The sequence below is a fragment of the Canis aureus genome, chromosome 18, assembly GCF_053574225.1.
Source record: "Canis aureus isolate CA01 chromosome 18, VMU_Caureus_v.1.0, whole genome shotgun sequence".
Taxonomy (NCBI): domain Eukaryota; kingdom Metazoa; phylum Chordata; class Mammalia; order Carnivora; family Canidae; genus Canis; species Canis aureus.
Window position 1 is genome coordinate 13032223 of NC_135628.1, and position 27974 is coordinate 13060196.

Genomic DNA, 27974 nt, shown 5'->3' on the forward strand with positions numbered 1-27974 from the left:
GGAAATGGGGGAAATAAAATCATTGTTTGATATCATCATGACTCTTGATTCTCTCAAATGAAGGATTAAGACCGGTCAATCGTATGATAAGTCCACATAATTAGCCGGCTTTGCTAGAGACTTTTAAATTGTCCAATACAATGATTAATCATATGACCAAATAAACCAATTGTTTTGAAGGCTATGGAGATTGATAATTAATAAGTAATTACCAATTATAAATTCATAATTGATAAAATTCAGAGTTGGATGTTCCTGCTGTTTGTGAAAGTGTACTCACACACGTGAACACACACATATACAGACGCACGTATGTGCACGCGTATATATACAGCATGCAGGCACATGAGCACACCTGTGAGTGCACACACGCCCACATACCTACACATTCACATGCAGATACTGCTGTGCACCCACGTGCAGGCACACACCCAACAGCATATGTACACACACACATACACTACCACCTGGCATGGGCGCCGGGACTCCATTACATGTTACCTCATACAGCATGTCGCAGCATATTAATCTTAGTTTTCTTAGTAATGCCTAGTGTTCCTAGATGGTGTGGGAATTAAGAATTGCACATGTCTACCCCTCGGATAGCTCTGACTGCCCTTCCCCACGGGTAACAACAGGCGGAAATGAACCCTTCTTGCATGTGCTCTTCCATTCCAGACACTGAGGGGCTACCACTGGCGAGGAAGAGACTGCAATGACAGCAACAAGATGGCATATCCGGGCAGAAGGTACTTCTCCGCTGGTCATTGATTTGGAAAACTACCTTCTAAAAAGGAGCCAGGAGGCCTCATTCCAGCCCTAGCATAGGGGATTTGTACTTACCGAGAGAAGGGACCTCCCTGTCCCAACTGCAGTAAAGCTCAGTGAAGAAAGAACAGATTCATTCATTATTTTTGTCCAGGACACACTTGTGGAGCACCTGCTAATTGCCAAGCACTCTGCCTCGTGCGGGGCGGTTAATAGACTGGAAGTAGGGCCTCCTCTTGAGGAGCTTCCAGTCTAGCGGGAGGACCACTCGAGTCAGGTTACAGTGGGTGTGTGTCCAGCCTCCTGCACAGGACTGAGCCCAGCAGCAGCAGCCCCTCCCCTCCAGGGTGAGGATGGGGCTCCCGTGCTTGGGCCACATATCACATTTCAGTCCCCGGCTGATGCTCTACAGCCACATCTCAGACTTCAAAAACTGGATATGCCAATCTTCATCTTAGCTGTGCCTGCAGTGCCACAGCATTCAATTTACTAGACGTTTGGGATTTGAGAGGCGTAACTGCAATGGCTTCACCTACCTAAATGCAAGTGGCCTACAGATTCCTTCACTCTGCTCACCGTCAGCACCGCGCCACAACACTGCCCATGAATAGAGGCCACTGGATTTGGTCCACGGTGCCCAGAAAATATCCAAAACCGAGATAATGGCAGAGGCCAAGTGGAGGCTTCTGTGTGCCACTGACAACAATGTGTGGCGCTCTGCCTTGAAAAACCTGTCGTCCATCAATGACGCTTCATATCAACGAACGACCATTCGTTTGTTCGTTCATTCATTCATTCATTCATTCAGCTAACATTCACGGGGCCCTAAGTATATGCTAAAGACCAATGTTGATGTTTTCTTCTTAGGCCAGTCAACTGGGATATACATGAGGATTCAAACTGTAATGGCATTTGGGTAAGCAACTAAATTATATTTAGCCCCATTCTCTTACTTTCTGTCTTCCTTAAAAGCCTATTTGCTTTACTCAAACCTGCAGAAGAAGGTGACAGAGCAAAGCAACCTTTTTCTGCAGTGTGGAAGAGGGGCATAGACTCCAATCTCACATGACGGATGTCAGGGATGTAATGAGAGTTGAGGGTCTGTCAGTCACAGCCTCTTTAAGTCACCCACATCTAACCCCTTTGTTCTGTGTTGAGTCAGGCGAAATTAAATTAAGAGTGCCACTGGCAAAGTTTTACAGCGACCCACACAGCTGTTGGAGGAAACCTCTCACCGCCGCCTCTTCGTAGCAGCCATTTTCTTTCTATTCCAGAAAGCTAGTTGGGCAGAGTGGAAATTGCCTGTAGTAACCACACTATCCACATCTCGAGGCATTTAATGCTGGTGCTCCAATCCTCCATGAATAGCAGATTTGCAGCTTCCAGGGAGGGAAAGGGAAGAAAGGAGGAAGCCCAACCAAACGCTTATCCGAGGACAACAATGGCAAGCAGACCCATGTGTTGTGGGGTCTTGAGCATATATGATTTGAGGGTCTTCCTAAAGAAAAAGAGTACCAAATTACAAGTACGAAATCAAGTATGAAAGTAAATAGTCAATTAGAGCAATAGAAGAAATCCCAACAAATTACTGGAGTCTTGGAAATTCAGGTCCCTTGGAAATTGTAGGATGTGCAGTAGCATCCTTGACCTCTACCCACTAGATGACAGTCTCTCCTCCTTCCCCTGTTGTCACAACCAAAAATGTCTCTAGACTTTGCCAAATGTCCCTTGCAGTAGGTGTGGGGGGAAACTAGCCCTGTTGAGAATTGCTGCTCTGGAAGCATCCATCCTTAGGAAGTGGAGATGTCAGGACACTCAGAGCTCCAGCTCAAAGACTGAGGAGCACACTCTGACCTTGCGTCCCTGTCATGCACTGGGCCTACAGAACCCCCTCATGGTGACCCTGCCAGCACTCGGGACACTGCCCTACACCTCTGGACCATCCTTGGGTTCTGGATCTCTCCTTATTCCTGCCCCAACTCCATAATGCCCAACTCACTTACACAGTGTTGCTATGTTGAATTGAGAGCGTTTAATGGATTTTATCCACTGATTTGCCTTTGTACTTTCAAAGCCGCATAAGGGAAGGAAGACCTCAGTGTATATGTCTCATACATTAAAAAACAAATTACTAATTTCATTATTTCTCTTTCAAAGGGTGTCGATCCAAAAGATGGAATTCCATATGAGAAGAAGTTCTGTGAAGGTATGAATTGTAGAATGAATATGCTTATCACAATAGCAACACTTTTTTCTAGTCTGAGTCAGATTGAGGTGAACAGACCACCTGAGTGAGGAAGTACCTGACGCTACAGCTTAAAGTTGACCAATTTGCATGAAAAATCAGAGAAAGTCATGAAAAAGCTTGTAGAAAATGGAGGCAGAATCTAGAAAAAAAAAAAAAAAAGCAAAACTGAATTTGTCTGACTCCTTTATGTGGGGATTGGAAATTTGAATGATGATGCCAGAAAAGGTGGCAAGATAGAGCACAGGGTAACGGAAACCCAGTGCTTCTCCAAATAAGAAAACAAATAGAGGTGCTCGTGTTGCATCCTTCTCCATGTCCTTCTCAAAACACTACAAGATCAGACATCCAGGCCTATACTGACAGTATCCTTGTGACAACTGGGCTAAAGATTCCTATCTGGGTGACTTGAGGGAGACGTCCAAGTCATAGCCATTGGGGGTTCCCAAAAATAGCTGAGCAAAAGCTCCATATTCTAAATGCCCAAATGCCACAGACATCTGAGCTACCGGTACTGTTAGGAGAGACCTACAATCACCCACATACTACTGAAAATATGCACCTGGTTGTACCCAAAGGGTCTCTGGTAGCATTACATTTAGGCAATGCTTTTCCCTAACACTGGAAAGCATTTCAATCATTTGTTCATTCATCCATTCATTTGACAGATATTTCCTGAATGCCTATTCCTATTATGAACCAAGAGCTATACTTGGCTCTGAGTAGTCCTGGGCAGATGTGATATAGTCCTTGCCCTCAATCAACCTAGTCTAATTGTCCTTAAACTCTCAGAGGGGTAAGGAGGGAGTAGAAAATGCACAGATCTAGTGCAGAGTGATGTAGTTTAGAAATGCTTGTTGGATGAATAAAAGAATGAACGAACAAATGGCTGATAAATAAATAAGTGAACTCAAAACCAAATGAAAGATCCTGGTGTGAGGATCTGGGATCACCATGGGAAGCCTCTTGGACTCCCCCATCCCAATCTCTCCTGGATGTCCTGGACCTTCTCAGTGCCCGTGTATTGGCCAAGTGCTAACTGTCATAGAGGCCAGACTATCTTCTAGCATGGTTTCAGGGATTTGGGTCTAGGGGAAAGAGGCACTTCTCTGTGACTCTGGAAGGCATCGATTGTTTCTTTCAGGATCTTAAGGGATTTAGAAGAGTACATGCATCACCCATGAGTAAAAGAATTGTGTAGATGGGCCTCAGAGGCAGATTAAATGATTCCTAACCTCCAAGTAGGGCTGCACAGAGACTTTTATATGTTCATCTCCTGTTAATCAGCCAGAACTGTCCATCCAGTGCTTTTGTGTATATGGATTAAGGGCTTTAAAAGACCATAACATCTTTGAAAAGTCAAAATTGTTCCATGAGATCATTAATTCTTAAAGTGAATTACAAAAGAATTCAAGAAAGTGATTTCCAAAACCAAAATTTAGGGCATATTTCTCAGTTCAGATAAAGTTTTGATTCATTTATTCATCCATCATTCACTCATGATGTTGCATAGCAGTTTGTTTTATGCTGAGCGAGGAAACACACCTGCGTCTATATGGCTTAGCTAGCAGTTCTGATGGCCTAGAAATCTCATTCAGCTCCTAAATGCGATCTCCCTCACTCCCCAACACTTGAAGAGTGGCAATGCATCACTGTTATGATGCTCTGTGCGTGGAATACACACCAGGGTATCTGCTCTCCTAACCACCCAATCTGGAGGCCCCAAACTACTTGAGTGCATAAATAATGCAAATAAATTGTGCCACCCAGGTTCACAGCCCAGGGGAATCATTTTGCTGGGAGACTCAGCTGGGGCTCATTTTCACATCTCTCCCGAATGGCTCACAGCTTCACAGATGTCTTTGGTAAGTAATTTGGGCAGTAATCATCTCGGATGTGCTGGCCTTTGCGTCTGTTCCCCCCTTGCTCTCTCTAAATGTGATGCCAACTCCAAACAGGTGCAAATTTCCCTCTTCAGCAAAATCTGCTATAAAAGGCACATCCACAGCCATTTCAGCTCGGTTCATTTCAAACAATATAAGAAATGTGAGGGCATTGTCACAACAAGCTCATAACAGGAACAATCCTGTCCATTAGAGAAGGGAGGAGGGTGCCCCTGCCGGGTGGAAAGGAGACTTGGGTGCAGCAGGGAAGCCCTTGTCATAAGGCCAACCTGGGCACAGTTCCTTTCTCCCTCTCTGAGAATCCTGAAACTCTGATCCAGAGAAATCAAACTACAGGTATTATATATTCTTCCTTGACCCCTTCTTCTCAGACTAAAGAAATCAAACATAAATCTAAACACTTTGACTGAACCTGTCCCATGTCCCAAAACTGAGCATAGACCTCCCTTTGTAAAGATGAGCAAGCAGGGAGACATCTGGACATATAAATAACAGGCTCCTACTCTCAAAAGAAGAATGCCCTTTTGAAAAAAAAAAAAAAAGCATGCTGTAGGAGACAGAGTGGTATTTTGTAATCTATTAAATTCAGATTCTCAACAATAGTCTTCAGGAGATCATACTCACAAAAAAGGAGCAATCGGAGATCAAGAAAGACTGCTTTTGGGAGAAAGAACCATAATCACCCAATGTGAAAAATCCAGTAGCAACACTGACGAGCAAGTTGGACAATGCAAAAAACAAGATGAGCAAGCAGTCTGCCAGCTGGGGAAATTCTGGAACTCAGATAAGCGACACAAGCGGGGGGTTCTGGAGATTAAATAGGAAACCCAGAGCAGAGAACACATCAGGCAGAGAAGTAGTGGTGACCAAATAAACAATAAAAGATAACTTTCTTGAGTTGAGGGAATCCTAGTCTTCCTTCCCAAACCTACCCTGAGCATCCATCAAGCCAAAGTGTCAAATAGACTCTCTCTTGACCATTTCTTGCTTTTTTTTTTTTTTTTTAATTCTAAATTTAAAGAAAAATCTTGCAATCATTCTGCCCAACAACAGCAAAAACCAGGGTACATACTGGGAGGAAAAATCCTTTTGGCATCAGGCTTGCCTCTCAATGCTAACTTTTAGAAAATAGTGGAGTGGCCTCTACAGGGTTTTGAGGATTGTATGTCAAAAATGCTCTGTCAAGATACTGTTTGTTCTTATACGCAATGCAGTGGTGACAGGTAACCAGGCTGGTCCATGTCCTTGTGCTTGTCCTTCTTATCCCACACTTGGGGTCTCTGGAGGTTGAGGCGAAGAGTGCCTCTCACTTTGGGGTTCTCCCAGAGACAATGGCCTCTCACAAACTCTCACCAGAGCCAGCAGCTCCCTCTGCAGTGTGCTAAATCTTTGGGGAAGAGAAAGGTCCACCAAGAAGCCAGCTCAGCAGCTGGCCTCATCCTAGAGTCCTAACAATTGGGATTTGAGTTGTAACATTTATAATATGCTATTTCCAACAAATTAAGTGAAATACTGCAGCTCAGCATTTGTTGGTTTGGCTTTGCGTTACAGATATCCCCTGCTTTCTGAAAGTTTGTTTCATGACACTTCATTTTTACAGAAGACCTATATAAGTCCCCTTTTTTTGCCAACCAAAAGAAATCTAAAGAAGATTTTCACTTTTATGAAAAAAGCTATTACCATACTAATGTAGGTCTGTCGGGAAAGCCAAGTGGCCTGACGCGAACTTTCAGAATACTGCTTTTAAATAGCCAAGGAAACCTGTATTTCCCATCCCACCACCCTGTCACTTTTTGGCAGTAAATAAGTAGTCCTGAGAAATGACCACGAGAATGGCAATAACATAGAGTGGATGTGGAACCCAAATTGGTCATAATGGTCATTGGGATTCATGAATCTCACCAAAATGTTATTTAATAATGCTGTTGATGGTAGTAGGGACAAGTACAGCTTTAGTGTCATTTTGTCACCAATTTCAAGACTTTGGTGTTCTAATGTTCTTAAAAGGTCTCCCCAGGTTAACATACTTCTCCAAGCTCAAAATTAATCCAGTCACTCCAAGCCAGGGCTACTTCTGTGTTCTGCCCTTTATAAGATGGAAGATGAGACAAGAATAAAAGAGAAATATTTTGCTTAGAAAGTTAGCATTGAAAATGAACATTTATCACCAAGTTATTCTCAAAATAATGCTGTACAAACCACCCCAAGTCTCAGTGACTTAAAGCAATCTTCATTTCTTGTCACTCACACATCTCTGGGTTGTCTAGGGTTGGCTATTCTAGGCTGGACTCCATTAGTCTTGGCTCCAAGCTAAAGTTTGGATCTAGGTCTGTTCCATGTGTCTCTCATTTTTCTTGGTTGGGCAATCTATCCAGAAAGTATTCTTTTCATGGTAATGGCAGAAGTGCAAGAGGACAAGCTCTCCCACACAAATACATTTGCTGCATCATGTCCACCATCAATGCATTGGCCAAAGCAAGTCACATGACCATGCCCAAGATCAACGGAGAAGCAGGTATATCTGCCCAAAGTGAGAGAGGGAAGAAAGTAAATATTTGCAATATTGTTTTTATCTAATTATAGGTGTTCAATACTCAATGGGGAAAAATAAGAAAATATAGAAATTATTAAGAAATCATTAAAATTCTCCTTAATCCTACCACCCAGGGAGAATCATTTTTAAATTTTGGAGTATCAGATTAGTTTTAAAATATACCTTTAATATTATTCTTATTCTTATTAGAAAAGAAGATATGAAGTCAATACTAGAACTACTTTTTTAGAGGTTAAAAAAAATCCCCACCATCTTGAACTTTTCTCAATATTTTTCCACTCTTTTCCAGAACTCCACCTCTCTATGCATACACACAACACACACACACACACACACACACATTATGTAATCATGAGAGTAGCAAGTATGCAATTGGCCTTTCTCCTTTTTTTCAGTTGGCACTAATTATAGTCATTTTTCCACGTTACTATTTAGTCTTTATATTCATTATATTTGTCAGTGTTCTATAGTATCCTTTTCAGTATACAAGCCATAATCTACTAAACCATCTGCCCACAACTGGATATTAAGCTGATTCATTTCTGGGCTACTATGGATCATATTTCTTTTAAAAAAAAAACATCATTTTTCAAACTTACTATCTATAGAATCTCTTCATTTGCACAGGGAGTTAGCCTATGTATGAATACAATGCCTAGCAGACATCCATGAGATATGTTGAGCTCTGATGTCTCATATTTTGATTTTTTGGCCTTTAAATGCTTGTGGCAAGTAAACAAAATATCACCAAATACTAACCTGGAACCTACCGTGTGCCAAGCTCTCTGATAGGAGCTAATGATGCAGAGGTAAAGGGGATAGAAAGAACCAGGTCTTCAGAGGGCTTCAGGCCTTGTGGGAAAATGCAGACAAGCAAATTCCAGAGCTGTTGTGATGCATATGCACTCCCCAAACTCATGAAAAGAGGGAGTTCAGGCAGTCTGGTCCTAGCTGGAAGAAGCTCCTAGCAGCAAAAAGCGTACACACAAAGGCTCACAGTGAGAGAATTCAGCATTCGGAGAAGTCTACTGTGGCTGAACTGATGTGCATAGAGCAGGAAGTGGAGAAGGTGTGAGAAGAGTCTAGAAAGGTGCTTGGGAGCCAGATCTCAAGGGCCCTTGAAGCCACATTAAGGAATTCAGAGTTTATCCTGAAGGCAATAGGAAGCCACCAAGTGAAGTGATTTTAAAATGAGAAATAGCAGCAGTCATATTGGAATTTTAGAAAAATCACCCTGAGTTCAATGACAGAATGGATTGGATTGGGAGGAAAAACAGAAAAGTAGACCAGCTAGAAGTTTATCTTCTAGATAAAGTGCCCTAAACTAGAAGGGTACAGTGGGGAAGAAAAGAAATGGACAAATATAGACGGTATTTAGAATTAACAGTGGACATGTATTTTTCTCATACCCTTCCCACCCTATGGACTTACAGCCAGATCCTGAAGAGACCACCCTCCCTGAGCCGAATGTCTCTCCTAGTTGGGCTTAACCCAGAGTTGTAAGGGCATCTCTGCATCTGGAGAAGCTACCTCACCAACTTCACCCCCCCTAATGCAGATCTTCCCTGCAGAGTCTAAGCCAGCTTTTGGAGACTCTACTGGAAGAATCTGTCTCCCTAAGAAACTTCTGGTTCCTCTGGTTCTTCTGCACCATACCCCAATCCTCAATAGTTATGGTAAACTTCTAATTCATTGTCCAACCTGAGGAAACTGATAATACGTGAGAATTATAGGCATTAACCTAGACTGGCCAGACAAATTGGGATGTATGGCCACCCAACTGATAGCATGAGAGCCATGTATGAAACTGACACCTTGAGTCGAGAGCAGTGCCCAGAGGGGAGTTTCCAGTCCCTAAATTATCTCTCTGTAAAATAATCTTGGACTTTGAAGCAGACCTAGGTTCAAATCCTAGCTTAGCCACTTCCTGAATCTCTCTAAGCTTAATTTCCTCATCTAAAAAATATAAACAATGATAGCAATCTCATCAGAAATTCAGGATGATTTTACAATAGGACATTTAAAAATGGACTATTTATTTCTACTTAAGTTTCAGCTGAGGCCTCAGGACAATGTGAGCCAACTATTCCCACCTTCTACAATCAAATATTAGAAGGACTTTAGCAGGACATGCACAAAAGGGAGTGAAAATCATTTCTGCAACCTATAGCTTAAGGCCCACCTCAAAGGTCTAAGAGTTGAGACAGGGAATGGCTGGTGTCAGCATGGCAGTGGGGCTCAGCTCTCCCCTTGGGGGAAGGGTGGACATGCTTCCCCCTCAGAGGAGATGATCACTAACAGACTTGGAGAGGTGTCTCCGGAGATTGGGGTCACAGCGGCTGGTGTCCAACACTCTTATGAATAATGTAAGGGTGGTGACTGAGGCAGCAGGATAGGAGTGTGTGTCTGGGGGGCAATGTGGACCCCCAGGAAGGGAGATCCAGCCTGGATCATTAAAAGTCCTGAAGAAGATTGCCGGGAGATGACTTCAGCATGGAGGGTAACCTCCAGATGCCCAGGGGCTGGAGCATGAAAACTGAAAGGCTAGAGGGAGGTGAAGAGAATCCAATGACCGCACCTGTGAGGTTGCTCACATGTTCCCAGCAGGGCCTCTCAGAGCCCCCATTAGAGAGCCAGCCTTGGACCTCTGCCAGACCAGAAGAATCACATCTGATTATACCTCTTCTCCCTCCACCTGCCACCACCTGAGGTCGGAAGCCTCAGCCATGAATTAATTATTCATTAATACATTTGACAATAACAATAAGAAACACATCAATATAAATAACATTTTTTTGACATATAACTTTATTTTCCAAAACAAGTAAACAAAGAAACAAGTTGGAAGAGTTTTCTTTTCCATTGTTGTGAATCTCTTTGATATCTGACCCAAAACAGCTGACTCTCCATACCTGCTTCCCTCTTCAATCTGTTTTCATAAACATGTATGTAGCCTGTTGAAAACTACATTGAACCCTCATGAGTGAAATAAAAATGCAATGAAAAAGGCAAATCAAGTTTAATTTTATGATGAAAATCGTGATCTCATAAAAACTCTCTGTGAGGGTCTCAAAGATCCCCAGGGGTCCCCAGACCCTATTTTGAGAACCACAGTTACAGAGTTTTCCTGTGGCCTCTAATGTCCAAATTTTGAGAGTGTACAGAAGAAAGATGCGGTTGGGGAGTACCACGGTTCAGTTTCCAAAATTGTTTACATCTAGAAATTCCAGAAAAGAGGTACTCTAAAATAGGATGTTTTAGGGCAAAATGGGAAGCCATCAGCATAGAGTGGACTAGCCTCTCAACCCAAGATTTCCAGAACATATTGGGATGTGTGAGGTTCCCCCAAGAGGGTGTCTGCTGAGAATGCTCACTCTGTCCTCAGTCCTCCCTCTTCCCATGGGTTCTACTATTTGAGAGCCTTTTAGTAATGTCACCACAAAGGAAGAGAACCCCCAACCTTTTGGCTAATTCAGCAGGTGGAACAACTTTTAAACTGGGTTTCTAGTCAGTGTCAGAGTCAACATTTAGCAGGGACCAATCAGGAAAATAAAAGCATTCCAGCAGAGAGGATTTAATATAGGAGATTGGCTACACTGGCTCCAAGCAACTGATTACATAGGTATTAGAACATAAAGGGAATTTCTGAAGAGATTAATCATTGCTGATGCCAGGGCTAGGGAACAAAAAGGAAGATGAGGTTTTAGCACAGGCTAGAGCAAGGGGTGTGGCGGATGCTTGAACCTCGGCAGAGCCTGTACTGACTGCCAAGGGCACATGGGACCAGTCGCTACTGGGACCACTGGAGATGAGCCGCAAGTAGCAAAGGAGGCAGGAGGCTGCTGACCTCAGCTGGAAACCAGAAAATAGTTCCTCTCCTCCCCCCACATGCTCCTGTCCCACCCGCGCCTCCCCTTGGCTGGGGGACACAGACGAGCCTGGGAAGTGTAGTTTGCAGAGTCCAAGCCCCTTCTGCAGAGCAGAGATTGGAGGAGGGGGCTTGGAGCCAGAGGCAGTCGGTGGCATGGGACTCCTGGTTGGCTGTCTGCATGGCCTTGGCCCATCCCTTTATGTCCTTTTACCCTGAGACCGGTCTCACCCCGAAAGGCCCCCAAAGGCTGCTGTTGACCAAATGCCAAATCCTTTCCTTCCCAACTGCCTTGAGGAAGCCTTCCCAAAATAACCAACAGAGGGAGAACAATCAGGAATCATCTTTCAGAATGAGGCCTCTGGACCTTTTCTCTGCCAGGTCTGGGTGACAAGGTTCTGAATTTAGATTCTGTAGCACTGACTGTGAAACTAGTGAGAACCCACTGGCTCCTGACCACACCTTGCCATCCCTCCACAAACTCTGGTTCCTTGGGGAAGGAACCGTAGCAAACACCGGGCTGTGTGGCCTCACCCAGGGTCTGATGGTGGGAATGGGTGCGGTCCACCAAGACCCTCCAGGACGCCCCAAGGTGTTTGGTGCTCTGCCCTTACTGCACCAAGTAATACGTCAGATTGTCTGGAAAGAGCAGGGAGTGCTGTAGAAAAACAATTATTCATTGTTTCATAATAGGCCATTCTGCCCTTTATGAGGCTACGCAACATTTCTTGGCCTTTGTCTCCCTATAAAGCAGAAAACACTCCTGAAAATACATCACCCCAGTCAGATTGTGCCTCTGGAAAAGGAATCCACAGTCTTGGGTGTCTTTCCTGCTGCAGACTCTTCTTCTCTCCCCTTCTTGCCATCCTCTTGTTAAGCAGTGTGGTACCCCAGAGGCCTGTTTACCGCTAATTAGATTAGGAGTGTGTTCATCTGGAAAGATATTTGTAGTTCAATAAAGAGAGTGTGAAGAATCACCCTACTGGTTCCACAGAAACAAAGGTTCTGAGCCTCATTCCGCTGGGGGCAGAGAGAGGTTTTTGCCCCCTGCCTCCTTAAACAACCCTCGCTCCTCTCTAAGACATCCGCGGTAGTCGGATTCAGAATGAGCTTCCCATGCCACGGGAAAGATCTCAGCTTAGAAATTCTGATTGCAAAGAAAAGCAACAAGCAAATTTGAAAACACTTCCATGCATTTTTTTTTCTCTCTTTCAAAGGAAAAACAATCACGGCTTGAGATGTTTTGTTGAGAAAGAAAGGGAGGCAGAGAGATCATCAAGGCCAGCAATACATGCTGCCCTCCTGCCTCTTCCCCATCTGTTCGAAAATTATTTCCAAAATATTAAATGCTGCATTTCACTGAACCAGAATTGTATGACGGGTTGGGCCTGGGGGAGAGAGGAGGGGGAAGAGATTCTGAAATACAATTTCCCAAATGTTTATTTTGTTAGTGAAGGCTGTTGCCTGTACTATTATAAAATCTTAGCACGACCCCCGGCAGGCTGTTGTCTGTAGGGTAAGTAGGCGCAGATTGAATTTCGTACTGTGTCAAGGACAAAATGAATCCTTAATCTGGCTGCAGAAAATGCATATTCACCCGAGAGCAAAGCGGCTCCAGTCTTTGGAGCCCACATATGCTTCATTCTTTTCTTTGAGATGAGTATATAGATCAAGTTTGGCTGCCCTTTATTAGCCCCCAGACAGCACGGGTGGTATCAAAGCTCTCATCCTGGCTCTCCCCGGCCTGCCCTGCTTCCCGCTCTCTGGATTTAACAGTGAGCATTAAGCATAAAGGCTGATTTTCATGGTGCACATAAAATACAAAAATCCTACCCCGGCTAACTTCATGTCGACTCCAGAAATAGTTAAGGGTTGGGGTACTTTACTATTGTTTTTCAAGACGAGGAAAGGCTGTCGTTCAGTAAAATTGGACAAAATTACATTTTCGGCTCCTCAGACGTCTTGCAGGCCGGCAGATTAAGGATGCTAAGCAGTGAGAAGAAAGGCCTCAATCCCAGTTACTTCTCATTTGTCCTGTCAGAAAAAGAGAGTTGTGTTCATCCTGGTGAGTCCTTTTCTCCAGCAGCCATCAGGCCACAAGAGAAAGAATGTTCTTCGATTCCCATTCCCTGTTCGTGGGCACGGGCCAGACGGGCTGTTGCCTTGAGGCCTGATCAATGCAATGCCCTTTTCTTCCTGCTCAAGGTGAGCATCTGGATCTCTCACCTGCCAGCAAACGAGGCTGCTCTTGCAGGCTCATTCTTCTGAAGACATTTGTGGTCTTAGCCCTCACTAGCTTCTGCAAGAATTAAAAAGACAAACACGCGCTGTCGTGAAAAACCACAAAAGGAAATTATTTTAAGCTCCATATTCTGAAAGGCATTTATAATTAGCCAGCCCACATGCCTGCTCTCGCTGCACGTTAGATGGAGATTTCCTCAGAGAGCGGCAGCCTGAGTCCATAAACACCTGTGCGAGCCAGGGTGCTGCTAAGACTCGATGCAATCTCTTGCCCTCTAGTTAATTATATTCATCACTTTGCCTCGCTCTCTCTCAAGTTCCTCAACCATAAAATGGGTCTCAGGGAACTAACTCATCACAGGAAAAACATTTAGAATCTCAAATCAGTTGGGATGTGGAAAGGGAGAAATTCTGGCGTTTAGAGATAATTCGGGATGGTTAGAATTGATTGCTGTACCCCATTCATTCATTCTCTCATTCGGCTAGTTCCCTCCATGCCACTCCTTGGGGTAATAAGAACAGAGATTACCCAGTCCACCCTTGCCAAATGCCAGGCTTCAGAATGATTTCCTGAGGATTTTCTACTCCAGGCGGTGGCTGGCAGACTGGTCAGAAGTGCGAGCTAAACCGTAATTCTTAGAGGAAAATCAAGGGGAGAATTCTGAAATACAAGCTCCAAAGATTCCAGACAGAGATGGAAGACAGCAACACTGAGCCGAGAATTTAAAGACTGATTGATAAAGACCCTAAAGGAAAATAGATCAATAAGGAGCCAAGAGGTCAGATTTTCATGTTGGTGACATAGTTGAGAGCCCTTCTTAAAAGACGAGTTATTAGTCAAGCAGAGTATAGGTTCAGCTGCTATAACAAAGAATCCCAAAATTCAGTGACTTAAGATAGAAATGTGTTTTTCTTTCATATAATAATCCAGAGACAAGCAGTCCAGGGCTGACAAGACAGTCAGACCATCCTCAACATGTGGCTTCCACCTCCAGTTTCAAGGTGGCTACCCCTGCTTTTGCCACCTCCCACCTGTAGGAAAGAAAAAGGGCCAAGTGAGGATACACATATCCCCTGGAGGAATTCGACACAGAGGTGGCACACATTACTGTCTCACACACCTGGTCACGTGGCCACACCAGGCTACAAGAGCGGGGCAGCTATGTGCCCAACACCATGGGAGTTCTACTATTAAAGGCAGGGGAAAGAGACGCAGGTGGACAAGTGGGGCCCTAGATGTGAAAAGCAGTCTCTCTAACCTGAAGGAGCTTAAAGTCTACTTGGAAAGATGGACAAGTAGACTCACACCTATAACTTTAAGTAAATATTACCATGTGTTTACCCAACACCAGGCAGTATCTCATTTAACACTGAACGGACCCCAATATTATGGGTATTGCATAGATGAAGCAATGAAGACTTAGAGAAGCTATCTAACATACCCAAGATAATGCAGTTAAACGGGGAGCCCAGATAGAAACTGAATTTGTCAGACCCTACAGCAGAAGTCAGCAAACTGTGGCCCTTGAACTTAATGTGGTCCTTCAGCTTTTTTTTTTTTTTTGGAAAGAAAGTTTTCATGAAACACAGCTTGCCCATTCATTTACACATTATCAACGGCTGCCCTTCTACTATGATGGCAGAACTGAGAAGTGCCATAGAAACCAAATCGCCTGCAAAGCCTAAAATATTTACTATCTGCCCTTTGCAGAAAAAGTTGGCCTGTTCTGCCCCAGTGCTAGCATGTTAGATGTAATGAGCTGAGCACGTGCAGGGTGTGATGGGAGCCAGGGGAGACCCCCTTACAGAGGGAGGTGGGCCAGTCAAGGAGTCAGGATTTAGCTAACCCTTGACCAGTGAGCAGCAATTGATCAGTGAAGACAGTGGAGTAGGAAAAAGAGCCTGTGACAGGCCTGGAGGTCAGACTGGCATACAGGTAGCTGCGTGGGGTGTGAGAAGAGGTTGGGGCAGTGGGTGGTGCCATGTGGAGGAAGATATTGAATAGCTCAGTAGCTTCTAGTGCAGCATTTCCCAAACCTGGCCCATCGCCACAGCCATTCTGGGCACTTATTAAAAATAAGGATTCTAAGACTCCACCACAAATCTACCCAAACAGGATCCATATCTTCAAGAAGATCCTCCACAAAATTCTGGAAAATACTGCTAATGATGGTAGGGAGAGAGTGAGAAGGTAGAGGCTGAAGTTAGAGGCTGGCCAGAGGCTGTAGTGGTAACCCCAGGCCATCAAATGGGCCACTTGGAAGGCTAGAAGCAACGAGGTTTGTGACAGTTTCTTGGTGGAAGGTAAAAGAGGGAAAAGGAAGAAAATGAGATCATTTTTTATGGGTGAGATAGTGGGGAGTGACAGCCCAGTTCTGGCCTGGTCACCAGGAGCCCCTGTGATGGCTCCCTGTGTTCTCACTTCTATACCTTGGTAATGGACTTTGGGCTCCCAGAGTCTAATGCCGGATGTTAGCTCTCAAAGAAAAGGAGAACTACCCCATCCCAGATAAATGGCAGCCTGGCTGCCTCGGCAATGACCAAACCTTTACAAAATCAAATGAAAGGGCACTTTTGTAATATGGTAGGCATGCCTCGTTGCCTGTTCCTGGCCCTTAGAAGAGTTATTTTTTCTGTTTGTGAAAGAATTGGTTTCATTGGCTCCACGAGAGAATTGAATTGTGATTATTTCAACATAACAGTGGGACACTTTAAATTCTTGTTTTCTCAGTTTTATGAATTTGGATACAGTTCTTCAATCACTCTGGAAGCAGTGATGGAAAGAATTGAATTCTGTGGAAGAAATCCAACTGCACGATGCATTTTCATTTGGTACGGGGCAGTTAGATAAATGCATCCCTCGACTCATTCACTGAATAAATAAATCATGGGGTTAGAGCTTAAATAATAAATAAAAGGAGAAATAAGAAGAGACTAAGAGGAGCTGACACGGTGAAAAAATAGATAAATAAAAAGAACTATATTCAGGGAAAATGATGAAAGATTGTTGCCTGCCATTCTGTCCTTTTTATATTTACTGGTCACATTTTTCTAGAAATCTTTATTTGACTATTTCTTCACTACCCCCATCAAGTTTTGGACTGGCACAGGGTTAAAGATGAAATGCTATACCTTTTCTCTGAAAATCATTTATTTAGCTCTAACTGAAGTCTAAATGTGCCTCCAATAGGCCTCATCCCGGGAGCTGAGCAGTTATTGTTACCAGTCCTAACAACAGCTAGGGCAGTAGATAACTGGCACGCTGGCTGTTTGGGGTTGTTTGAGGGAGATTTTGTTGGTCTTCCTCACATAGAATATGATGAATTTGGCCTTGGGATTTTGCCTATGGCATTGCCAATACTTAAATTCTTTCCCCCCTGCCCCTCTTTGCCTGGCTCCCTCTTAGTAACCTCATAGAATTCACATGGGAGAAGGTTTCTTTCAAGATTCCTTCCCTGACCCCCACACGTGGGACAGGCATCCTTTCTAGCACTCCGGACTTCCCTGTCAATACTGCCAACAGCTAACTCTCACGGAACACTGGCAATTCTGAACTTTCTGCATGGATTGTCCTTTCCAATCCTCTCAACCACCTGATGAGATAGGCATTATTATTAGTCCATTGTACAGGCAAAGAAACTGAAATACAGAGGAGTTCAAGCAAGTCATCAAGCTTGGAAGTCTTTATTTTCTAGACTATGAGCTCCCCCAAGGAGGAACTTGTGGTGGCCTAGTACAGTGGTGAACAGAGCGCCTGGCATGGGCTGGCCTTTGATGTGTTTCTGTCATTCTGTCTGTCTCTTTCTCTCTGTCTCTGGCTCTCTGTCCCTCTCTCTCTCTCTCTCTGTATGTTTCATGACTTAACAGGGCCACCGGGACCTCAGTAGGAGACTTATTTCACTGCATATGGAATTCTAAAGTTTATGAGTCAAACTTGGAGTTAAATTACATTCTTGAAGCTGTCTATGTCAAAGCTCATGTGAATGATGCTGCCTGACAGAGTTAAGTCTGAGATTGCAGAGGCAGAAACCAGATGAAACACACTTTCCCTGCTCTCCCAGAGCTTCCTCTGCCAGGCCGCACCGGAAGATAAACCTCCAGATCCGCAGTGTGTGTTGTTCTCTGAGGATGCCTTTCCCTGGCAGCTGTGAGGACAGAACAGGCCCCGGGAGTACGTGAGTGGGGTGTGTATGTAGGTGTCTGCATAGGGTCACATATCATTGCAGTATGCGTGCCCACAACATTCATTCTGTACTCTTCTTAAGTTATGCGTGGCTTCCATATGAGAGAAACATAGAGGAAAAGATGGTGACCACTCGCGGGTTATCTATAGATTTCTGAACTTTTTACCCAAAGCAGTCCCCCAGAGACCATCTGCTCAGTAGACACCCAGGAAGCCTCATTTTCAACAACTAGCAAGCCCAGTTTAGCCAAGTGTGTGATTCCATGAGATTTAGCAGCTTAGGGGAAAAACAAAGACCAGATACAAGTGGGTTACTGAGAGCCTACTTTGTTAGGACTCCAGCCTGCTCCGAGCCTCTCTCTCTTCCTAGTCCCACCAGAACTGGGTTCAAATCCCAGCCCCCTACTACCAGCTCTGTGACCTTGCCAAGTCACTCAACTCCCTCTGAGTTCTGTTTGCCATAGTTTTTCTGGGTCACACACTGGCCAGTTTCTGCCCCGAAAATACAGACACTTCTGTGGCCCAGAACCAGTGGCAGGAGGTGCCACCAGAAAAGGGGCTTTTTCAATACCTCCAAGTAGGTCGGGGCATGCTCATTCAATTTACTGTTATTCTCCTGAGCCCTGGGTACTCACTCCTTTTTTGAGAGGCAGTGTCCAGCATCTGATACATGGTAGTTGCTCAAAAAGTGTTTGCAGAAAGGAGAGAAGAAGGAAGAAGACTAATCCCTGCCTCACAGAGATGTGTGATGAAGTTAAACAGTGTGTACAAGTTTCCTGTCTCAGTGCCTGGCACGTGAGGAGACTTCATTATTAGTTCCCGCCGATACTCTGGCCTAAAATGCCAAAGTTATCTGGGAAATATAGCACATGCAAGGATCACCAATGGATATACATTCACTTATAGAATCTATTCACACATCAAAGGCTAAAGGAATGAGACCAGAGCCAGAAAATCTGTCAGGGTCAAGGAAGGCCCCTAAAGTTTCATGACTTGGTATTCCTATAAGGAAAGGCATTAAGGTAGTGACAGTGTTAAGAGGAGAAGGAGAGGTGGAGGTGATGAGATTGAGATGCAAGCAGAAGGCGGGGAAGTAGGATAGCCGGCCTTTGGGATTGCAAGGCTGAACACAGGAGGACGGCCTCATCCCCGCCACCTGCAGAACAGGTGAAGTAGTGGCTGACCAGCCACGCTCCTAGACTCCGGGTCCCAAAGCTAAACGGATTAAGCAGTCTCTTGATTTCCAGGCCTTGAGATTCTTGCTCCATCATCCAAAGACTGACGACCTCAGACCTGTTTTCTTCTCTGAGTAAAACAACAAACTGAGAGTTTAGTTCCTGGGAAATAAATTTTAAAATACTTAATTTAACTGAAGAGGATATTTTTCGTGTCTTTTTTCCAAAGGAGGTTAGCTGCAGAGTCTTCTAAGCGACTTTATATTATTTGAAAATAAACAACTTAGATCTAACCCATTTAACAGTATTGAAAAAGGGAACACATCATGCACATTGTCCATAGCATTGCTGGATAGGGAAGGCTCAAATGGAAACAGTGAAATAAAAGCACCAAGAATATTCCCTTTATCATTGGAGGGGAACCAACCAGATGAATATGTGATTGATGCCATTACTATCTTTCTCTCCTTTAAGATGGTTTTAAGAAACCCAAATATAAGTTGCTTGTTGAATTTAGGGCTTAAAATACACCCAAATCCAAAGTATTGTGTTTACTGAATATGCATTTAAAAATGAGAGCCAACGTCCTTTCTCAATGCATGGAAAGGCACACACACACACATACACACACACACACATACACAGAATAATGTTAAAATATTACACGAAAATAGTAATACATGCCAATTATGACATAAAAATATTTTATATCATTGTAAAATCAGAAGACTATCTGAAGCAATGCAGTAGCTGGCTAAGTGCTCACTGGGTTTCTGATGCTTTTTACAAACTGAGGAAGTTTTTCTTGGTAAATATTAAGTCTTTCCACATATGTACATTTAAGGTACATTTAAGACGAGTTTCCTGAGAACATAAATGCTCAAGAGGAATAAGCAGGAGTTGATGAGGGAGATCTTAATTTGCATCTTTCCTGCCTTAAATGCCTGAAATATCTTGGGTATAATGTTGCGTGAATAAGGCTTTTAGTGTGTAATGTGATATGACTTAAACATTCTCTTTTTGCTAGGGTCTATAAAACCTTTGCTATTAAAGGCCATTACTTCTCATTTTTATCTACCAAATTTACTAAGGTAGAACAAGTATGTCGAGGCTTCCATTTGTCTGCTCAAAACCCTTCTATTATCTGGCAATAAACTTCACCTCTCTTAAACCTGGGACAATCCACTTGGAAAGAGACACTAGGTGATCCATCCAAGCATGATCCTTTACATAGTGTACGGCTTCTGCTTGGCAAACTGCTCTCCTTACTGCCCTTAAATCCCCCCAACATTCCTCTTGAAGTAGATAAAGTAATATTCAACAGCCATCAGAGATACCAAAACTGATGCAACGGTAAAGCTCCATCTTTGCCATAACACCGTAAGTGAAGTCTAAAACACTTAACCAGGAAAACAGAGATGTGCATTATTTCAGGGTTAATCAAGTGACCAGGAGAAACCTTTGAAACCTGGTGACCTGACCTTCCTGGGCCTTCCAGAGCTCCAGTTGTGGGTTACAGACCCACCCTGGTCCCCACTGTGATTCAGCATCAGCTGTCATCTGCTCCAGCTTAACTCCTGGTGGGACCGATTCCAGTACTGGTTGGGGCCTTTTTTGAGAGCAGCAAGAAGTCCCAGCTTCTCCCAGGTATTTGAGATCCATTTCATCAGATGGATCCAGAGACTAAATTGAGAAACCCCACTTCCCAAGATGAAGCTGCCCGCCATTTCCTCGCCTGGCATTACCCCGCCTTCCACATCTGCTCTTCCCCCCACTGGGAAGATAAACACCTTATCACCCACCCCTGATAACGGAGCTGGATGGAATATGGGAACCACTTCCATTGTGTCATATCCAAATGGTGGAGTTTTACTGTATTGATAGAGCCGGACACAGAAGTCAGAGCTCCTGGATTTCTAGAGTAAAGCCTTTTCCTACTTTGCTGACACACTTCAGAATTGCCATCCCCTCCCTTATTGCTCCAGGCTGGAGAGAACATCAGACGTATCTCCCTGTGCTAGCAGGGTTCCTGTCTAACTCCCTGTTAAAGGGAGAGCCGGCCTGTCCAGAATCAGAAGCCTAGTTCCATGCTGGGTTCCCCAAATCCAAGGTTGTCATTATGCAGATGACTGAAAAAAAAAAAAACAGATTGTGGTATCTGGGAGTGTCATATCATTCTTTTAACTTCCAACATATTCTACAGGCTGCTAGCTTCCTTCATAGGGTGCATGAATTCTGTCTACATCTCACAAGCCACCTACTTATTCATTGTCTCCGCTTAACACATCTTAGGAGTTTCAAACATCCTGTTTGTTTTTCTTGTCTTCTCTGGAAGAAATGAATATTCTCAGATCCTACAGCACACACACATTGTAAGCACAAAGACCTAGGGAAAAAGTAAGATTAAGAAAAAACAGAAAATGTTTGATGTATAATGACAGGAGAAACAGAAACCAAAGCGAGAGTGTCTGACTAACAATAATGGTGGAGTTTTGAGCAGAAAGTGGTGGGTGCCTCCTGCTAAGGGCGTGACAAAATGCCAGTCACTGGAACTGTATGGTGCTTCAAGACTCATCAGGAGCCTCCTTTGCATGACCTTGTTTCTGCTTCTTTGATGGAAATAAATCATAATTCATACATTATATTATTATATAATTAATACATAATTATTATGGTTATTAATGATAATACATCGTTGTTGTTGCTGATTAACATGGTTAATCCCAAGAAGCCATCCTTCCCACTCACCTCTCTTCCACTTCTAGCCTACCCTGCACTGAAAATCATACTTGGGATAAGAATAAGGATGGGGCCCTCATCCACCTCCCCCTATATCCACTCCCAGCCCCTGGCAACGACCTTTCTACTTTCTAGGAGTTTGACAGCTCTAAATACTTTATATAAATGGAATGATACAGTATTTATATTTTTTGCAAAACTGGATTATTTCACTTAATATAATGCCTTTAAGTTTCACCCACATTGTAGCATGGGTCAGAATCTCCTTCTTCTTAAAAGCTGAATAGTATTCCATTGTATGTAGACACCGCAGTTTGTGTGCTGAAACTCAAATATAACTGGGCATCCTCTATTTTTATTTGCTAAATTTGGCAACCCTATTCTGAACACATCAGTCAAGATAAGCTTTCACTAGAAATTAGAACAGAGTAGAGGTATGTCCCAGAAGGCATTTATAAAAGGAAAAATAAGGAGACATAGCTAGCATCATTTTCCTTCTGTGATTTTGCACAAACCATAGAAATGTGGTTCAAGTGAATCCCGGTTCTGTCCACTCTTCATCAGAAGTTCTTGAACTGGAATCTGTGCAAGAGATGCAGGGGGTCTGTGAACTCCCTGAAATCATAGGCCATGTTGAGTATATGTGGATCTTTGGGAGTAAGGAAGCCCAAATTAGATTCTCAAAGGTGCCCGAGACTCCCAAGGGGGTCAGGAGACACTATGTTGAAGGGCATAGCTTTGAACTCGGAGAAGCCATTTGTGTTGGGGGCTTGAGTATTATTACTCTTTAGATGGTTAATTTCCTGAATATCTAAGCTAAAATATGGAGAAAATTTCAGCAAACTTAAGACTGGAATGTTTACTCATCTACTGGAGCATCCCCTTCAAATGAGAGATGAGTTAGATGAGTTATAAGCTGCCATGCATTTAGCATCTTTCACAGAAGCTGAATGGAAGCCAGTTCGTGAGTGATGCTGATCTTTGTGAAGTTTCTGATGATAAAGAGGCATATCCTTCATATATGTCAAAGTTCCTTAAAGAGAGAGAGAAAAAGAGAATGAGAGAGACAGAGAACAATGTCTAGGCAATGGATAATCTTACTACCTGTAAAAAACAAATGACTGTTTTTATAATTGCCACTTTATTTTTTCTTTAGAAATCCTTCATCAGTTTACCAACAGCTCTTACCAATGAGCTCAACTGGCCCCAACTCTCTGGCGTTACTGGGTTTCTGGACTCGAGTAGCGGGTATGTATGTTTGAGTACCTTTAAACCTTTCAATGTATCTATGTGAGGAAAGAACAAGAGATGGGGCTTGCTCCCAAGATGTTGAAATGGGAATTATTAGGAATTGCTTCTAGAACATGAGTAACATACAAGAAACCCACCACTGACATAGAGAATTATGCAGTGGGATGTAATGCAAATTGTATTTTATCAGTGCTAGCAAGGAGGAAGTATTCCTGCTGCAGGGGCCCTGGAATTGACCTCTAATGGAAAATACATAAACACATCACCGAATTTTTCTCATTCAAGGGGGAAGGATGTTTATTGATTATTTACTTTCAGAAATTAATATTTAGAAAGGTAATGGCTAAAATTAACAGGCAAGTTGCAAGATCCTAGAATCACCCTGGCTTCAACGCTCTGGATTTGAATGTAGAGAGAATGTATGGCGAATCTGAGTGACACACAAACCCAATTTGCTATGTGTGATGGGTGTTGACTTAGAGCATGAGGACAGCCATTCATAGGGTAGCACCCCGTTTTTTAAAATTTAATAGAGGACATTGTGTATCATGAATAATTTATTTGACTGTTATCTTATTATCTTCACTCACTCATCTACAAATACTTATTGAATACTTACTACCTAATCAGGCACAGATGCTATAGATGTTTCCAAGGGAAAAAGACTTGACCTGTTTCTACAACCAATTACAATCAAACAGGGCAGATAAGACCAAATACAAATGATGATAGAAGAGAGATGCGCCAAAAGACAACTCTCAACACAGAGCTACAGATTCACTATAAAAAAAAAAAATACATAGAATTAATCAACAGCCACTTCTTTTGGGGTGTTAGGCAAGGGGTCCAAACCTTAAAGGATTTATGAGATTAGGGTAATGAAAAAGGTAGAGAAGAGGCTAGGAAGGCAACCAACCTAAAGGAGAGGATACTCATAATTATGTAGGACTCATCTGTAAATGTAGGGAAAGCAGAGGAGATGTATTTTCAAGTGTAGATGTAGGTTTTCAGGTTTAATCATGTGAAAAATTGGGTTAGTATAACAATACTAACAGTATCAGTGATAGGGAGAGTAAGATGTAACCTTCACGAGGAATTCTCTATATACTAATCACTGTCCTGGGTGTTACGTAGAGATTTTTCTCATTTCATCTCTTTGTAAGGGAGGTGGCATTAATTTCTGCATTTCACAGTTGAGGAAGCTAAGGGTTAAGTAGACAGGTTAAGAAACTTGACCAGGGTCCCACATTAATAAGTGATCTGTCATCATGGAACCTGGTGTCACATTGTACCAGAGTGATTTGGTGAGCAGGATCCGCCTTGCTCCCAGCTCCCAACCTGTATGTGCTGTTTTTATTCCACCTGTGGGAACATGGCTCTCTGGAGTCTTTGTCACTTTGTCTGAAAACGCCACTATGGACTGGAGAAATGACTAAGAACTAGAGGAGCCCTCCCCTGGGGACATGTGGTGTACATCACCTCAGAGGTCCATCGGGGCCCCTTGATAGGGCGCCCATGCTCTCAGTGGTCTGGGGCACCCTGAGCACCAGCCTCAGCCCCTCTCTCCTCAGCTGCACCTGCTATTGTCTTTGTCACCTGGAACACATCAAGAGATGGCCCTGCTGGAGCAGCTTCCTGGAAGAAAGACTCTTTTTGATCTCCCCACTGCCGACATTGGAACTGAGAAAATAATATTTCAGTGGCTTCCACAATTCAGCTGTATATAAAAATACCTTAAAGTTTCTCTAAATTAAGACTTTTATGACAATAACAAGGGGAATTCATTATGAGTGAGAAGTGGACCTAGTTTATTATCCTTTTAATGGAAGCTTAACTTTAAGTTGAACCCTGTAAAATGCAGCCACTTTTTGACCTAAAGTCTCACAAAGTTGTGGTGGAGGAAATACCAGTCTGATGTTTAAAATTAATTGCCAAGTAGTTTAAATCTTCCCTGGAGTCATCCAAAGAATGAAAGACTCGACACGCCAGGCCCAGCTGAAATGAAAACTCATTTCCTCATTTCTTTCCGCTTACAGCTCACACTCACCAATAGGTACGCCACATCTCCTGCATCGAATTTTCCCAAAAACTCTACCCCAAAATGGTTCTTGCTCACAAGCACACTGTTCAGTTGTTCTTAGGGTTTTTTGGGGGGGGGGGGGCGGGGAGGGAAGGGAGTGGAAGGGGGAGCCAGTGTCCTTCCTCCCTTCTGTGTCTCTTCTGTCCTCACACTACAGGTTTGCTCCCTTCTCAGTGCGCAATCCCACTAGGCCTCCAGTCACATAGCCATGTCCACTGTCATCCCATCAGAGCCCAGCAGGCAGACAGATCTTCCTTAGGAGAAAGGCAGTGGAGAGAAGGGGAGAGGAAAGTTGCCAACCTTCAGACAGTCCTGGGTTATAATCTTTATAAGGGCTATGCAGAGACTTCTGACACCATCTCACAAAGGAGGTGCCGGTCTCAGTGCATTTTAGGTAAACATCACTCCCATCTTGAGCTAGTCTGTGCTGACTTAGCACCTTCTAGTATTAGACTCTGTGTTGCCATTTACAAAGACTCAGCCTGCCTGTGCAACTCCTTCAGTGTTGACTCTGAGTACTGTCCTTACCTGTTGTGTTCCTAAGAAGGTATGCACCGCACCCAGTATGCTGTAGGGTAACCTACCCTGCTGGAGCTTTTCTCTCTGTGTTTGTGGGGCCCCAGGCTATCTAGTTGTCTCTCACCAAGTGCTCTTTTTGCCACCTGTTTCTGTGTGCTATGCCTGTGTTCTCTGCCACACAACTGAAATGGGAAAAAATATATTCAGTTCCTTTTGATAGGAAAGGAAATTCTCTGTCTGAAATCTGAGTTGCCGTGGATTCCCCTGTTACACAGACATATAACAGCATGATACTCGTGTGTCACCACTCAGGATGCACCCCGCCCCCAACAGCCAGCAGTAGGTCCTGTTAAACTATCTCTATAATCTCATGCAAATTATACGTGCAGATAATCTATGCTGGGCTAATCTCCTTCTTAAAAGATTGAAGATTTATAAAATGTATAAAAATATTAAAGAAAGATTAGAGTATGATGAAGATGCTCTTCTGGTGGAATCAGGAGAATAAAAAGAATATTGACCCAGAAGCAGCAGTTGTGAGCCATGTAGGCCACTTCCACAGGCATTTTGAGCAAATGTCCTTTTGAGTCCAAATGCTTATCAACACAGGATAGGATTTATTGATTTCTCGATTCGACTGGATCTCTAGAAAGTGCTTCCTATTATCTGTGATCGGCCTCATGCTTTGTGTATTAACAATGTTCTCTGGAAAATGTACCTTGGAAAGCAAAAGAATGCAGTTTGGGAGAGAAAATGGTTGCTTTCCTTTTCTTTTTCCAATATACCCTTCACCCCTCAAAATTTAATATCTTTTTTGTAAGATAAATGTAACTAACTGAAATCACACTCATGCATTAAAAGACAAAGGCAACCCCTTACTTTTACAAATCTTTACATTCTGGGGAGCCTGGGTGACTCAGTTGGTTAAATGTCTGACTCTTGATTTTGGCTCAGATCATGATCTCAGGGTCCTGAGATGAAGCCCCATGAGATGGAGCTCTTCACTGAGCGTAGAGTCTGCTTAAGATTCTTTCTTTCTCCTTCTCCCTCTACCTCTCCCCTGCTGCTAACGTGTGCTCTGTTTCTTTCAAAAAACAAAAACAAAAACAAAAAACACAAATCTTTACATCCCTCAGTTGAGTCAACATTAACAAAAATCTGTTCTCTTGATTCTCAGACTCCAGAAAATTCAAAAAGCAATATCCTATAAAACCACGTGTTTTATTTCATTTTCCCAATATGATTCAGAAAGTAATTGAGTGATTCAAGGCCAAAAACAAAAAACAAAAAACCCACCTTGTGAGGTTGGTAGCTTACAGGCTGGGAACCCGATAATAACTAACATTGGGGAAGAGAACTATAGCTGTGAGTGAGAAGAAAAAGATACTTTTTAAAGAATTGAAAATAGTATTTCATGGTCAGATCACCTTTGAAAGCAATTAATGTAAGAAAAAATCCTATGTAAGTTAAAGAACCCAAGGCCCAGTAACACATATGGAAATACGGAAAACAATACCAAAATTCAGGAAGGAAGGGCTTTTGGTTTAAAAGCAATATCTAAAATTCCAGAGCCCTGTTGGTGGGGTGGAGTAGAAGGAAGACCGTGTTTACAGGTACAAGGGTTCTGGTTCTTTATGGCCCTCGGTGGAATATATAGCATCCTTTGACTTGACTGAAGTCAAGCTGTACCTAGACATCTCTAAAGTCCTCCCCCGTGTTAAGCTCAGTGGCTATAGGGCAATGTGTTATTAAAGTCTACAACCTACCTCATGATGCTGCTTAATTTAGAAGCCTTGGATGAAACTTTTGGGGAAATATGCTCCTGCTTCTCCCCACCAAATATGCTTTTCTTCACTCTTTAAGTAGCTGTGCCTTCAGACGAGACCTGGCTTATTTTATGGGTCAAACATTCTAGGAACCATGTGTCTCTAGGGCCAAGGTTTCTGTGACACAAAGTTTGAGCCCTGCATAGTAAGCCCCGTACTGTGTGATACTGGGTGCTGGACCAGCTATTAGTTTTATTGGCACCCCATAATTCTCTTTATGGGTACTATTTCCTCCAGGCAAACCTCAGAAAGGGAAACATAATTCCAAACCCTTAACAAATATAACTGTTTGAACTCAACTACACCTAACCTGAGCATTTATGGCTGTCCTAATCCCCTTCTGAAATTGAGGCCAGGGATGGTCCAGTCAGTAGAGTTCTGCAGGCCAGGGATAAATGGTAGAGAAGTCCTGTAAAGCTGAGAGACAGAGAGGACTAGGGGTAAAAACAGGGTAGCAATCAGAGCTTTTAAAAAAAAAGGTAAAGTTAGCCACAAAAAAACCATGAAAGCCAAAAGAATCAAGAGCAATTACTGAAGTTATCATATCAAGTTGGAGGGATAAGAGAGATCAGTAGGTCAACATAAAAGGATGCAAACTACATGGAATTTTCTAGAGTAAAT

The 27974-nt window shown here is 43.2% G+C and overlaps 1 protein-coding gene across 2 annotated transcripts in view; it reads left to right on the forward strand.

The window, feature by feature from the left end:
• Nucleotides 1-27974, forward strand: part of AOAH (acyloxyacyl hydrolase) — a 158642-nt gene that overhangs the window by 70795 nt on the left and 59873 nt on the right. For both annotated transcript variants that reach the window (XM_077856197.1, XM_077856198.1), the window contains exons 9-13: nt 679-749; nt 1636-1684; nt 2926-2974; nt 4784-4878; nt 22834-22925. In XM_077856197.1, coding sequence (XP_077712323.1) covers nt 679-749; nt 1636-1684; nt 2926-2974; nt 4784-4878; nt 22834-22925 — 356 coding nt within the window. The remainder of the gene's footprint in view (nt 1-678; nt 750-1635; nt 1685-2925; nt 2975-4783; nt 4879-22833; nt 22926-27974) is intronic.